This window comes from Aethalodelphis obliquidens, unplaced genomic scaffold, assembly GCF_003676395.1.
Source record: "Aethalodelphis obliquidens isolate GAN/ISIS:26980383/991018 unplaced genomic scaffold, ASM367639v1 scaffold6, whole genome shotgun sequence".
NCBI lineage: Eukaryota > Metazoa > Chordata > Mammalia > Artiodactyla > Delphinidae > Aethalodelphis > Aethalodelphis obliquidens.
In genome coordinates this window covers 73,600,749-73,615,694 of record NW_020837950.1, presented here as the reverse complement: position 1 = coordinate 73,615,694, position 14,946 = coordinate 73,600,749, and the positions used below count along the sequence as shown (strand labels likewise).

The window sequence follows — 14,946 nt, the reverse complement described above, 5'->3', positions numbered from 1 at the left end:
CACACACACACCCCGACAGACACAGACACCCCCCCCCTCCACTATAACTGCATGTTTATGAAGTTTGAACAGGGAAATCCAACCTTACTAAGAGTGGTTTCTTAGTCCACTGGACCACTGTAACAGAAAACCATAGCCTGGGCGTAAACAGCGTCGGTTACTTTCAGTTCTGGAGTTCAGAAGCCCAGGGTCATGCTGTGGAGGCTTGGTGTCTGGTAGGGCCAGCTTCTTGGTTCTCTGTGTCCTCACAGTGGAAGGGGGCGAGGGAGCTCTGGGGTCTCTCTTATAAGGGCACTGATCCTGTTCACGAGGACCCCAATCTCATGACCTAATCACCTCCCAAAGGTCCCACCTCCTGGTACCATCACCTTGGGGATTAGGTTCCAATATACAGATTTGGGAACATGCGCAGGTGGTTAGCTCTAGGAAAGCGGAGTGCTGGGGAAGGGGGTCCTGGGGAGCCCGGGGCCCTGCACTTCTTGAGCAGGGGTGGGGCCCCAGCACTTGTGGGAGAGCTCACTGAGCCACAGGCGTATGTCTGTGCCCTCACACAAACACCCCTTTACTTCAAAGTGATCGTCTAGAAGCTACGACTGAACAGTGCAGCCACTGCCCCTGAATCGGGGGGTTCCGCCTCACCCGTCTCCTCCAGGGCCAGAGCGAGGACAAACCACAGTGAAGGCCCCTCCGTTTGCCCTGCACACGTCTGAAGCCAGGAGTTGCCTCTAGGCTGTCAGCTCCACCCCATTCGACTCCATGTCCTGGGCCAACTTTGCACTGCCCCCCAGCGTGAGCCTGGCTGGGCCATGCGTGCACATGGGGGACCCAGTGCCCGAGCGCGTGGCTGTGAGCTCTGAGCTCCCAGGAGCAGCCTGGAAGCCTGGCACCGAGTCCTCCCTTGGGCCCGACAGGTGTCTCAGTGCATTTGCCCCAGCCCTGCCCGAAGCCTGGCCAGGGCTGAGGGACACAACAGCCGGTTGGGCCGGTGGCAGACATGACATGAAGGCCCAGGTTAGGGTTACCTCCTGTGCTGGACAGGCCTGGCGCTGGGCCAAGCGACCCATGGAGGAACGAGGCTGCACCCAAGCTGCCTGTCACGGGGCCACCTCCCCACTCATGTTCATGGTGCCCTGACAGGCCTGGTGGGCTACCCTGGGCTTTTCTTGTAAGCACAGCTAACGGGTATCTGCACGTGGCACGTCCCAGTGCTGAAGCCGAGATCAGACGTGGCCAAGACGGGAACAGAGCACCCGGGGGACCCTCTTGGAACCATGCGTGCTGTGGACCTGACCCTGAGCTGGTCCCTCTCGCCGCACGTGGAGCCCTGTGGGCCGTCGGGCTCTTGCCAACCCTGACCTGCAGGGCCAGGAGCTCAGGTCAGAGGCCAGGGCACCATCCCCTCTGCCCTGCCGTCTCTACCCCATAACTCAGCGCCAGACCAGGGAGAGCCCAGCCAGCCCGCCAGCCCGCCAGCCCCTCCTCCATCTCATGCCACAGAGGTGGGGGGGGGAGGGGGTGGGAGAAGGGCCTTGGAGCTGGCATGGCGGCTTGGAGCCGCTCAGCTCACCTAAGGCTGAAGTCCCCCGGCCCAGCAGACACAGCGAGATGGGACCCAGTGACGCCTCAGTGACCTCAAGGTTTAATTAAATACTGCAATGTATTTGTAAGGACTTCTGTACATAGTATTTCCAGTGGCAGATTTTTAAGATTTTGACGCAAACTGTGACCTGTAGCATAGGGGACCACCACTCCACGGGCAGCTGGGAACTGCGTTCTCAACAGAGGTGACGGCTGGCTGTGCTGAGGGCAGAGGGCCACCAGCCAGGGGTGGGCGGGGCGGGATCATGGGGTTCCTCTTCCCGGCCGGCGGCGTTATCCCTCCTGCTCAGGCCCCTCGTGGCCCGTCCCCCTCGCGCCCGCCCTGAGGTTCTGCTGGTGACACGCCACCCCTGAGCACCCAGGCCCGTCTTCAGGAGCCCCAGGCAGCTGGCGCCTCCTCTGTGCCGCCGGCCAGGCTCCGGGGCCTCAGAGCTCGTTGTGGCGAGCCCTGGAGATGCGGCTGGACAGGTCCTGCAAATGCTTCTTTACCTGCGGGGACAGCACAGGTGAACCAGTTAGCAGATCTGCTCCTGACCCGAGACACGCAGCCCGTCGCCGAAAACTCTCAGCTGGGTGATCCTGCTGTCCAGTACCCTCCCATCCAGAGCCGATCGTAAATAAATCATAAAGGCAGCTCGCTGGCCACAAACAGCCCCCAAGGCACGTCAGGAACAGCGGAGCGAGGAACAGCGCTGCTCCCGCTCTCCACCCCCTCGTCCTCGTTTCAGCTTTCGTTGATTGGGCCCATTCTCGTTTGCTTCTTGATGAGTCCGGATAAAGGTTTATCAGCTTTGCTTATCTTTCCAAAGAACCAGCTCCTAATTTCATTGATCTTTTCTATTTTTTTTTTTGTCTTTATTTCTGTTCTGATCCTCCTGATTCCTTTCCTTCTACTAACTTTGGGTTTTGTCTGTTCTTTTTCTAATTCAACTGTAAGGTTAGGTTGTTTATTCGAGATTCTTACTTCCTGAGGTAGATCTGCATTGCAATACACTTCCCTCTTTTTTTGCTGTGTCCTCTAGGTTCGGGAAAGTTGTCTTTTTGCTTGTCTTCAGGTATTTTTAAATTTCTTTCATTTCTTCAGAGACCCACTGATTGTTGAGTAGCATACCGTTTAGCCTCTATGTGCTTGTGTTTTTTGGACTTTTTTTTTTCTTGTAGTTTATTTCTAGCCTCAATCTCGTGTGTTGGAAAAAATGCTTGATATGATTTTCTTATATTTACTGAGGCTTGTTGTGTGGCCCAGCATGTGATCTGTCCTGGAGAATGTCCTGTGTGCACTTGAGAAGGACGTGTATTCTGCTTTTCGCTGGAATGCTCTATAGGTGTCTACAGTGTTCATCTGGTCTGATGCGTCGCTTAAGGCCTGTGTTTCCTTACTGATCTTCTGTCCGGATGATCTGTCCACTGAGGTAAGGGGGTGGCAAAGTCCCCCACTATTAGTGTTACTGTCAGTGTCTCCCTTTATGCCTGGTCATAGTTGCTCCCATGTTGGGTGCACTTACATTTAAACAGTTGTTACGTGTCTTCTTGGATTGATCCCGTCATGTAATGTCTACCTTTGTCTCCTGTTACAGCCTTTGTTTTCAAGTCTATTTTGTCTGGTGTGAGTACTGCTGTCCTGGCTTTGATTTCCATTTGTGTGGAATACCCTTTTCCACCTGCTCACTTTCAGTCTGCACACCTCTAGGTCTGAGGCGAGGCTCCTGCCGGCAGCACATGTACGGGGCTCACATAGGTAACGTCCTACAGGGCCCAGCACCACGGTCCCCTCCAGTCACCAGAGCTTCATGCTCTGGGGGTGACCCCGTGGGCTGAGGGGCCTGTCGTGGCGGGCTGCCTACGGTACGTCATTTCAAAAGCAGCAAATGAAGACCCCGACTCGTCCGCGGCTCCTGCCAGCTTGTCCTCGTCACGTGATGGCGGGTGCCGCGGCGGCGGCCCGAGGGCCTGGGCTCTGCTCTTTCTGTTCCTAGTTCACACAGAGCCCCGCGGGCTGGTGCTGCCGGCCTCCCGCGCAGGAGCCCGGGCCGGGCGGGGACCTGGGGAGGTCTCCTCCAGCAGCCCCGGTGCTCGCAGCGCGTCAGAGCCCCTTCTCCACGGTCGGGGGAGCCAGGAGCCCCAGTTCCCTCTTCATCCCCGCTGTGCAGTCCACCACGGTGTGACCTGCAGGTGGACGCCCACGAGGGGTGCCTGGCTTCGCCCCGCTCGGCTCTGCCAAACACAGGAAAGAACCCACATGCTCCCTCCTTCTCAGTACTTTGGGCTTCTTCACTTTTTAAGTTTCGTTTATTTTATTTATTTATTTTTTGCGGTACGCGGGCCTCTCACCGCTGTGGCCTCTCCCGTTGCGGAGCACAGGCTCCGGACACGCAGGCTCAGTGGCCATGGCTCACGGGCCCAGCCGCTCCGCGGCATGTGGGATCTTCCCGGACCGGGGCACGAACCCGTGTCCCCTGCATCGGCAGGCGGACTCTCAACCACTGCGCCACCAGGGAAGCCCCGTTTCACTTATTTTTGAATAGATAACACATCCCTGCGCAAAAGGCACAAAGGAGGCTCCCTCCAGGGCCCAGCTCCTCTGTTTTGAATTTCCTGGGCGTCTGTGGCGACGTACCATGCTCGTGCTGCTGGCTCTGCAGAGGGTCCACACCACCCGCCCCTCCTTTTCTCTTAACCTGAACCAGAGGCTCTGCTGCAGACGGGCCCTCACGTCTTAGTGGCTGGAAAGTGCCTGGACTTGTGGGTTCACCACGAATGGCCAGGGGAGGGCGGGCAGCCGCCCTGCTGGTGCTTCAGTCTCCATGTCCTGCACACCTGAGCACTGTCTGGCGTTCACACGTCACCCCATAACGCAGCCAGCGCCCCCATTTAGGGTATCTGCAAGCCCCACTGAGCCGCACGCAAGGAGCGCCCTGCATGGGACCCCTGCCATTACTCTGGAGCCAAGTATGGTCTCCTTGCGCCCCAGGCCGAACGCCTGGGAAACCGCTGGCTCCTGCGTCCACTCAGGAGCCTCCAAAGCCACGTGGGCAGCTCGCAGGAGCGCAGGACCTTCAGAGCCAGTGCCAGGCCACATGTTTGGGGGCCAGGATGCCAGTGGTGCGGCTGGAAGGGCCCGGCTCCAGCCCTGGCTGCCCACCCACCCGCCTCGCGCGTGTGCACCTCTTCCCTGCTCACCTGGTTCAGAGCCCGGCCCTCAACAGACCCAGAGGCAGGTGGCGGTGGGGAGGCCTGGGTAGTCCCTGTCCCCCCACCCCCTGCAGCTGACCCCCTTCAGGGCTGCGCAGTCCCCCAGCAGGAGCAGCTGCGTGGTTGCTCCCACCAAGCTCCGCGAGGGCGAGACAATCCCGTCCCCTCTGCAGAGGGGGGCTGAGGCCCAGGGAGGGGCGGCCGGGGGGCCAGGGGGCCGGCGCGCTGGCGCTGACGGAACTGTCACGTGCCCGTCCCGCGGAGGCCTGGCCGGCGGCCGCACACCCACCTTGTAGCCCAGCTCCTTGGTCTTCTCCTCCAACACGGCGTACCGTTCCCTGTTCCGGCTGACGTGCTCCTGGTCTCCTAAGCTCTCCACGTGTTTCAGTTTTTGATGAGAAATTTCCAGCTGCTTCTGGTAGTGGTTATGCTTTTCAATTTTGGCTTCGAAGTGCTTAAGCTCTTCCTAGAATAATGTTGAAACAACTGAATTACCCCAACACGCTCTTACTACCACCCTAGGGTCCCTGATGGAATTTCACGGCTGCTTCAGGAGACCACCCAGGGCAGGTGGCTGCACGCTTAAGTTTCGTTTATTTTTGAATAGATAACACATCCCTGTGCAAAAGGCACAGAGGAGGCAGGCCAGGGCCGGGGCTCCCCCGCTCTGAAGGCTGCAACCCTGCGCCCATTCCCTGTGCAGCCCGCCCGGGGCAGCTCTGGGGGCCGAGCGGGACGGCAGGCTCGGGTGGAGGGTGTCCTGGCTGCCATGCCATCACGAAGCAGCACACATGGAAATCAGGTGAGCAGCCTTTCCCTCTAAAGGGCCCCAGCAGGACCTGACGGCCTTCAGGGGCCAAGGGTCGCACCCTATGCACCCCCTCCCCACTCCCAGTGACCCCTCACCCTCTAGGTAAATGGCGCCTGCCAAGCCTCTGGTCCCCTCTGGCCCTGACCCCACATCCAGCCTGAGCTGAGCCCTGCACTGGCCCCGTCCTCTCCACCCCCCAGGCCTCCAGGCTCCCCCCACCCCAGCGCAGGTGGGCCTCCAGGCCCGACCCCTACACTCCCCCAGCGCCCCCAGGCCCACGTCAAGATGCCTGCCGAATGTGTCGGCGATCCTAACCCCCCAGGCCCCGGGCAGGCTCCCCTCCCCCTGCGCTCCTGTCCAAGGAGACGGAAGCTTCACGCCCACGGGCCTGCGCCCTTCCTTGACCCCTGACCCCCTGCCCTGTGGCAGCTTTGCCACAGCAGAACCCACCTGGAGGCCCAGGTGACCCAGACCCTTCCTCCCTCCGGGCCGAGCACTGCGGCCCTGCAGGGTCCTACTGGCTCCCCCTCCAAACCCCTGTCAATCCGCTCATCTCACAAGCCCCAGCTCGTGCCCAGTGCACCCAGAGCTAAGCAGATGCCCTGAAGCCACACTGTGTTCACTGGAGGCCAGCTTCGTCCCACACGGGCCGCCACCCGGGGCAGCGGAGGGACACAGACGGCAAGGAGAGAATGTTCCCGTGAAACGCTGATCGGCTAGGACTAAAGAAGAGGACCTTCCCCACGTTCTCAGAGAGTCCGCTGGGAGAGACGCCGCCCCTACCCGGAAGGCCTCCAGCTCCTTCTCGGTGAAGTTGGCTGACTGCGCCATGTCCCACAGGTCCAGCACCCGAGGCTCCTCGAACCCTGTGAAGGAGCAAAGGCAGGCTCGGTGACCCGCACGGCGGCAGCCCGGGACGCACAGGGCCACGCAGGCCACCTGCACAGTGCACGGTGCTCGTGCACAGTGCAAGCGTCCTCTGGAAGCTGACCGAGCACACCTTCCACACACGCTCAGTCTGCGGTTCCCGGGACCCGCGGGGCGGGGCCTCGGCGATGCCCTCACCAGCCCCGGGTCGAGCCGCTGCTGCCCGGGCGCAGGAGCCCTTGCGCGAGCGAGCAGGAGTGCTCAGGGGTGGGGGATGAGGCTCAGACTGTGGGTCCCTCTGCCCACAGTTCCGCGCTGAGGCTCAGGCGCTGCCTGTCCCTGTAGCTCTGAAGCGAAGTAAACCCAACAGAAGGGACCCTGTGACCTCAGCCACCACTCCCGAGAGCACGTGGCGACAGTACAGGCTCGTCACCCACCTCCCTCCCACGGCTGGAGGCGGCTGGGAGCAAGTGGCCACGGCGGCCCGCCCAGCCGTCATCTCACCAGCTGCCCCACCTCCCCACCGGCGGACCCTCCCTGCTGCCCGGGGCCCCGGGGCGCTGCTGGCAGGACTCGGCAGGCCGGCAGCAGGGTCCGGCTGGATGCAGCCCCGGGAGCGGAGGGACCAAGGCACAGCCTCAGCTGCCCCGCTCCTCTGCACGGCCAGGCCCTTGGGGTCCCTGCTCCATGGCAGTTGAGCAGATCAGCACAGCAGGTCCACATGGTGGTCTGGTCCCCTCTCCATGGCAGACGGGCGAGCCCAGCAGGGCAGAGTCGTGCCCCTGGGCACCCGGGCCATGCGGAGGAGCAGGGAGTCCACCTCGCGTCCCCACTGCACGCACCCCGCGTCGACAGCAGCACCCGCCATGTGGCCAGTGCTCAGGGAACAGGCCGGAGAAGGAACGGACGGGTGACAGAAGCCGGTACAAAGAGCACCTGGCCGACTCCCGGCTAGCCCGCACCAGGCATGAGCTGCAGGAGACGCGCGCAGAGACCCAGGCCATCCTCCAGGGGGCGGCACCCAGCGAGGAGCTCCGGCCTCGGCCCGAGCAGCGAGCTGTCTGCACAGGAGCAGAGCAGCCATCCCAACGCGCGGGGCGGGGGCCACCGTGAGGGTTAAAGGACGCGTGAGGCTAGAATAAAGGTGCGTGCACCTTCCAGGAGGGAGAAAGCAGCCCAGGCGTGGCCCTGGGAGCGGAGGGGCTGCAGGGGCTCTGCTGCCGTCTCCCGGGCGCCGGGCAGCGGGGCGCAGGGCGGGGCTCACCGGCCTGGTCGCCGTAGCCCTGGTGGCTGACTCTCCGCAGGCGGTCGAAGCCCTGGCTGATGTCCCGCAGCTTGTCCTTCAGCTCGGCGTGGCCCACCTGCAGCGCGTCCTCCTTGACGCGGCTCACGTCAACGGGGCTGATGACGTTTTCGTGGATTTCTGCGGGAGCCAGAGGCAGGAGGCCGTGAGGGCCCGGCCCTGAGCCGCCCGCGGAGCTCCGTCTAAGCTCGTCTAGATGTCGTGGAGCCACCGCAGCCCCACCCCCACTGACTCTCAGGGCGGGTCCCAAGCCCCCCACAAGTCCCCCTGAAGTCAGGCCGGCGGTGACAGGAGAGGTGGCCCGTGTCACCGCAGAATGGATTCATCTGAACCCACGCTCACAGACGTGCATGGGCACCCCGACGGGCTCCTAAACGCCAAGATTCCTGCTCGGAAAGCAGGGAGGCCTGACAGCACGGCACTGCCCCCAACCCCCCAGCAGCTCTGTTCTGGAACGTTCTGGAGCCAGGGCCGCCTGCGGGGGCACCTTCGGTCCTGCTCAGGGTCTCCAGCAGGACGTTGTACTCGTGGACCTTCTCTTTGTGATGCTGGAGCTCCCGCCACAGCTTGTCCAGTTCTTCACTGGAGAACTTCCCAGAGGTCTTCGCCTGGAAGGAAAGCCACCCCCAGTGAACACCCCCATGGGCTGTGCTCACCTGTCCACGCCTCGGGGTCCCCCCATAGGCCGAGCCCACCTGTCCACGCTTTGGGGTGCAGCCTGCCCGCCATGCCCACCTGGGGTTAGCTACACGGGTGCCCCTGTGGATCACTCCCGCAGGCCAGGCAGGACCCTTGCTCCCGGGTGGAGTACTCAGGCCCAGCTCTCGGCCTTCACCCCCCTTTGCTAGGGGACGCAGGGGCAGAAAACCAAAAGCCAAGGCCTGACGCCTCCAGGGCGGACGGTAGCGCGAGGGTACCTTGTGCCACAGCTTCTCCAGCCGGGGGTCCTCCAGGCTGTGGTCGGCGGGGCCGTGGCTGATGGAGTTGCTGCTCACGGCCCGGGCGTCCTTCCTCCCGTCCAGACCGTACTTGGCCAGGATGACTAGGAGGGCACAGGAGGGGCTCAAGGCCGTGGTCTGGGGGCCGCCCCTCTGCCGCCCGCCCAGCTCTCCTGCCCACTCGGGACCCAGCGGAAGGAGCACGAACAAACCCGGGGATCCTCCTCCAGCAACGCCCCTGCGCACACTGGCAGCCTCGGGGCCGCGCGCTTCCGGCCGATCCCTCTCTCCCGACCCGCGGGGGAGAGCGCGGTGCGGCAGGACGGGCTCAGCATCCCCAGGACTGCCTTTAGGACCAGCTTCACAGGTTTGCAAAACCAAAACCTGCAGCCCGTTGGTGTCGTGGGGCGAACTCCAGCGAGCGGGAGAGGACGACGGTCCACAGGATGGACGGGGCGGTGGCCAGGGGAAGCTCTGCCATGGCCCAAGTCATATTTTTATTTGCAGAAAAGATTTTCTACAAGGAGAAACCTCAGCATCCGCAACTTCTGGTGAAAAGTTAACAGCGGTAGCCGGGAGGGGACACTGGCTCCAGCCTGCTGCTGGCCGGTCACCGTGGGACAGCGACCAGGTGTCGTCTGTCAGTAGCGCCCAGGACACAGTGCCGCCCATAGCCTCTGTGCCAGACGGGGGCCTGCGTCTCAGCACCATCGTCACCAACATGATGCGGCGGATGCCTAGTGGACCCGGAAGGAGCGCTCCTCAGCGGGGCCGAGCTGCTGGGTCTGCCCTGGAGGACGCCCCTCCCAGCATCTCCTCGCGCCCCACACCTACCTCCTGAGTTGGGAGTGGCCTGCCCCACCCTCCCTGCTCTGAAGGACCGGGCGTCCTTCCTCCCATCTGCAGACAGTCCCCACTGTCCCCTCCAGGCCTCACCCGGGCCTCTCTGGATCCGGGCTCCCCTTTCCCCTGTGCTCCATCCCTGAGTTCCTCGTCCGAGCAGTGGCCCACCTGACCCCTGACCCCCAGCACCTCCTCTGACAAGCGCTGGACACAAGTGGTCCCCTTGGGGGCCCACCCTCAGCTGAGCCAGCCCAGGGAGCGCCCCGCTCAGCCTGACCTCACCTCCTGGGGCTTCACTTCCCTGTCTACACTGCCTGTGCCTCAGAACTCGCCCTGCCCAGCAGCTCAGCCCACTGGAAGCCTTGAGAGTAAGCTGTGAAGAGCGTGTGTCCCTGGTGTCCAGCCTGCGGTGCGGGCATCACGGGCAGGGGGCTCTCCCTGCCCCCCACCCTCCTCCATCTCCCAGCCCTGGGCCACCTGGACGCACTGGGAGCCCTAGATGCAGGGTGGGCCACAGGGGCCACAAGGCTCGGCCTGGCGGGGGCAGTGCTCTTCACACGGCCAGACCCTGGGAACATCCCTGCTTCCTCGTGCAGGTGACCGTGGGCATCTGGCCATCCCAGCCGCCTCCCTGGACCAAGCAGCCCTGGTTGCTTGTGTGCTAACGCGGCCAGACGTCCTCGCCCTGGCCCTCCCTCCCACGTGCCAAGAGCCCGCACAGGACAGCCCGGCAGCTGTGCCTGCCCACGGCTGAGGGTCACCTTGCCAGGGCCAGGCTCACGAGGACAGCCCCGACTCTTAATCAAACGAAGTCAGAGTAAGAAGCTGGGGCCCGAGCCTGGGCGACCGCCGCCCCTGGGCTGAGAAGAGACGTACCGCTGAGCCCGCGGGCGAGCTTCGCCTCTTTCTCTCCATCTTCATCCAGGCCTTCAGCCTTCAATTTCTTCCACTTGAACTCGTCCCGTTCTTGTATCTTCAGGTCAGCATGGAGCTCGGACAACTTCAGAGGAGGCAGATCAAGCTACGGGGGGAGAAGAGAGGACATGTGACCCCCAGCTGCACGAGGACCAGCGACAGCCCGGGAGACGCTGACCTCGGAGAGCAGACGCCAGCGACGGGGAGACCGTGCCGGGGTCCCAGGCGGCCGAAGTCCCGCATGTGCCCCCGCACGAGAGCCTCAAAGGGACCTCTGCCCGCAGCCTGAAAACCACCGGCCCTTACACCCCGAGGCCGCTCGCCAGCCTCGTCAGATCCCAGGTCCCCGGGGAGCTGCCCGCCACTAGCAGCCTGAGTGTGCAGGTGCTGGTGGCCCAGGGGCTCCTGTCGCAGGACGCCTCACGTTCCCAGTTCCCAGCCGGGGCCCTGGGGAGGCTGCGAGTGTGGGGCTCCTCCCAGGTAGCCCTTGGGTGCATCGGCTCCCCGGATGGCTGTGCTACCCCAGGCAGGCGCTCCCCACAGATGACAGGACAGTGGGCGAGGGCGCTGGGACCTGCCCCCTGCACACCTTCCTGGCTGTCCACCTCCCCGGGCGCCAACGTCCGGGCCGGAGCCCCGAGCTGCAGACTGGTGCCCAGCAGCGTCCGAGGCTCTGCGTCTCACAAGGGTGAGTCGTGATCTGGTGCCAGCCTTCCTCTGAAGCGTGGAGGCCCGCGGGCTCAGGGCTGGAGATGCCCCGGGTGACAGTGCTGCCCCCAACAGCAGGCACGGAGCCCAGGCAAAGAAGGCCACTCTCCGGACCCTTCTAACCTCCTTAACTTGAAGTTAACTGTTAATGGCTCACGTGAGAAGAACTGGTTAATAGACTCCAAATGCAGAGCAGCCTCTGTCAAATATTAAAGTGGAGTAAATCACCTACAACCAGGAGACAAGCAGCTGGGCAGGAGGAAGCCGCTCGTCAGCGGCCGTCGCCGCTGGGCCCGCATCCCGGACACCCTCGGCCCAAGGCTCAGGGTGCGCACGGCGCCCTCCACGGAGCTGCTCTCAGCCAGGGGCCTCACGAGCCCGGCACCTTCTCTTCTGCCTCTGCAACTTTCACCATCACCCTGCAGGCTGCTCGGGTAAACTGAGGCCCAGGGAGGTTAAGAACTGGCCCAGGACACATGGCGAAATGTCACTGGGTACTTTATCCCTTCTGCTGCTACCGTGAATGGGATTGTTTCGTTAATTTCCTTCTCAGAGAGTTTGACGTTGGTGCACAGAAATGCAGCCGAGGCTGTTATGTTGCTTCCGCATCCTGCAGCCACGGTGACTGTTAACTAGATCTGAGTTATCTCCTGGCGTCTTTAGGGTTCTCCGCATAAGGTCACATCACCTGCAGACACACACCTTTACCTCCTCCCTTCTGATTTGGATGACTTTTATTTCTTTCTTTTTGGATGACTTTTCTTTCTTTTTTCTTCCCTAGCTGTTCTGACTAGAACTTCCACAACTACGTTGAATAGAAGTAATGACCTGATTTTTTAAAACATAGGTGAAGACCTTGAATAGATATTGCTCCAAACACAACATACAAATGGCTGACAGGCACTTGGAAGGATGCTCCACATCTCGACTCATCGGGGAAACGCAAATCCAACCCCAGTGAGGTACCGCCTCACACCCATTGGACGGTTACTATGGGAAACAAACAGAAAACAACAACTGTTGGTGAGGATGAGAAAAGGGAACCCTCGTGCACTGCTGCTGGGACTGCAAAATTGGCGCGGCCACTGTGGAGAACAGTGCAGAGGTTCCTCAAAAATGAAGACGAGAACCATCAATACACTGTGATCCAGCAAAGCCCACTTCTGGGTATTTATCTGAAGGAACTGAAATCAGGACGTTGAAGAAAGATCTGGGGTCCCATGCTCACCGCAGCACTATTCACAACAGCCAAGAGGGGACGCAAGGTGCGGGTCAAAGGGCACAAAGGCAGTTATGCAAGTCCCGAGGCTCACTGCATAGCGCAACACCCTCCACTATTTACACTGCATGCTTATTATTTAAAAATGCGCTAAGAGGGTAGATCTACCTTAAGTTCTTATCACACACACACACACACACACACACACACACGCACGCGCGGCAACCCCGGGAGGGAGACGCCAACCAGACATCTCCACAGGGGCACCCCTCGGGACGACTGCCCACGGCTTCACCCACCCCGAAAAGCTCCAAGGGCGGCTCCGGCCCCTCCCTGCTCAGGAGCCTTGCAACACCCCGGAGAGGTCACAAGACTCGCGAGGCTCTGGAAGTAACCCTGTGCCTGCCGCCTGGCCCACAGCTCTTCTAGAGCGCCTGCATCAAAAGGCACTGCAGTTTCACAGCAAGTCAAGACTGGAGGTGCTGGGCTGTGATGAAGCAACACCAGCAGTTCCCTGGTCTGCTCTCACGGTGGGGAGGCATCTGTTGACCAAGGCGGGACTTGCCCCCACCCCCGCAGAAGGTGGGCTGGAAAGAGAGGGCGAGGCGGGCGCCTTCATCAGACTCCTCTCCCTCACCCTGGGTACACGCTAGGCATGACATGCTATGAGATCGTTTCATGTTTAGAAAACAAAGAAACACTTGATGTTTCCAGAGAGCAAATTATCCAAGGCTGAGAACCCTGGCACAGGTGTGCCGGGTGCCCCACACCGCCCTGGGCACTGGCTCTGAGCAGCGGCAGTGCCCACCCCAGCCCGGCACCGGGAGGACTGCACAGCTCGCCACCCGGGACCAACTCCGCCGCCGCCCTTGAAGCTTCTCAGCGTAGAGAGCCCGGGACAGGCCAGCTTGTATTCTGTGGGTCTGCCTACCCACGCGAGGTGTCCGGATGTGAGGAGGGACCTGGAAAATGCCAACAGGCATGGACCCCACCCTGGAAGGTCTGCACATTTCGTTCAGCAGAAGAGACTTGTACGTGCAATTGCAGAATTCAGGGCCAAGGGGCCCGGAAAGGTCATCCAGTCCAAGGCCCGTCCGTCCAAGGCTGGGGCAGGGTTGGGGTTCCTGCAGAACTGATTCAGACTCTCTCGGACAGATGTGACCTGAGGCTGCCCAGGTCAGCAGTGAACTGAGCATGGGGGCGGGGGGGGGGGGCGGTTCAGGCGGGTGCAGCTCGAGGGCAGGTGACAGCCAGGAGGTGTGAAGAGGCTGCCCAGGCTGGGCAGATGCAAAGCAGCATCTGGACGGACAAGGCGGGGCTGACCAGGACAGCCCTGCAAGCAGAAGGGCTCAGGGCAGGTTCCTGGACACAAGGTCCGCTTCCTCCAGGAAGCCCCCCCCTGCTTCTCCAGCCCAGAGTGCTCTCTCTTACCCCGGAAGGCTGCACACACACAGTGGGCCCTGACAGCTGGGCCCCCACCAGGATCCTCAGGGCCACTGGTCTGGGAACAGCGCTGGGCCTGGGGGCATCCACCTGCCCCTGCCTGCCCTGCAGTCCCCCTGCCACATCCCTTCCTGAGCCCTTACCCCTCCCTCCACCTTTCCTTCCTGCCGTTTTCCCCTTTCTTCCAAAACTCAGTCCTTTGTTTTACTCTCCTTCTTGAGGACTCAGGAATGCTTAAAAGTGGAAGCCTGGATCTCATGAAGACGCTGCGGCCCAGAGGGTTGGGGGAAGTTTGTAAATACCCATTTCACTAAAAACAAACCCCACCCAACAAACGAGGGGCCGCTATGTTAACGAGGCGGTGGCGGGGTCCAGGTCACACCCCAAGCAGCAAGCGCGGTAGTCCCAATTCTACCCCCAGGCGGAGTGACCTTGGAGGCGTCCTTTGCTCTCTGGGCTTTCTTGCTTTCTTCTCTAAAATGAGCACAGTTGGATTTAGATTTAGTTCACTAGCGTCTTAAGTTTCGGGTGTTCTCCTCTCACCTCACCACATCCCCTCACCCGATTTAACAAGAACTGGCTTTTGCTTCTAGGATTTCCGCTGTCCTTGGGCTTGTCTCCGTGCTCAGCGTCACCTGTTTTTCTTGTTTCTCCATACAGAGAAATACAACGTAGGAGAAAAGGCAAAAACGTGCAAGGCAGGAGACCTGGGTCTGCCTGCAGGGAGGGATCTCGGCCTCAGCTGCAAAGCTGCCAGTTCAAACTGGCGGGGCGGCCCTTCTGCCCAGGCACCAAGGCCTCCCAAGTCTTCGCCTGTCATCACCAGGCCAGGGTCCCTCTTCCCGGAGGCGCAAGGCAAGGGGTACCCACACCTACCTCTGCGGGCCGGTGTTAGGCTGTCAAAGGCTCAAGGCCCCGGCCCCGTAGACTCCCAAAGTTAGAGGAGACCCGGGCCCCGGGGACCCCGGGATTAGAAGAGACCCCGGCCCGGGCTCCGCCGATCCCAGGATTAAAGGAAGCCCCTGCCCCACGGACCCCCGAAACTAGAGGAAGCCCCGGCCCCGCGGACCCCCGAGGTAGAGGAAGCCCCGGCCCCGCGGACCCCCGA

The 14,946-nt window shown here is 61.7% G+C and overlaps 1 protein-coding gene across 1 annotated transcript in view; it reads right to left on the bottom strand.

Annotated features, from left to right (window-relative positions):
* Positions 1-1,616: 1,616 nt before the first annotated feature.
* LRPAP1 (LDL receptor related protein associated protein 1) overlaps positions 1,617-14,946 on the bottom strand; it is a 13,653-nt gene continuing 323 nt past the window's right edge. Inside the window, exons 2-8 of the mRNA XM_027103828.1 lie at positions 10,430-10,574; positions 8,690-8,814; positions 8,260-8,380; positions 7,734-7,892; positions 6,386-6,468; positions 5,081-5,257; positions 1,617-2,088 (exon numbers count right to left, since the gene is read on the bottom strand). Of these exons, the coding sequence (XP_026959629.1) occupies positions 2,026-2,088; positions 5,081-5,257; positions 6,386-6,468; positions 7,734-7,892; positions 8,260-8,380; positions 8,690-8,814; positions 10,430-10,574 (873 nt within the window). The 3' untranslated portion in view covers positions 1,617-2,025. The remainder of the gene's footprint in view (positions 2,089-5,080; positions 5,258-6,385; positions 6,469-7,733; positions 7,893-8,259; positions 8,381-8,689; positions 8,815-10,429; positions 10,575-14,946) is intronic.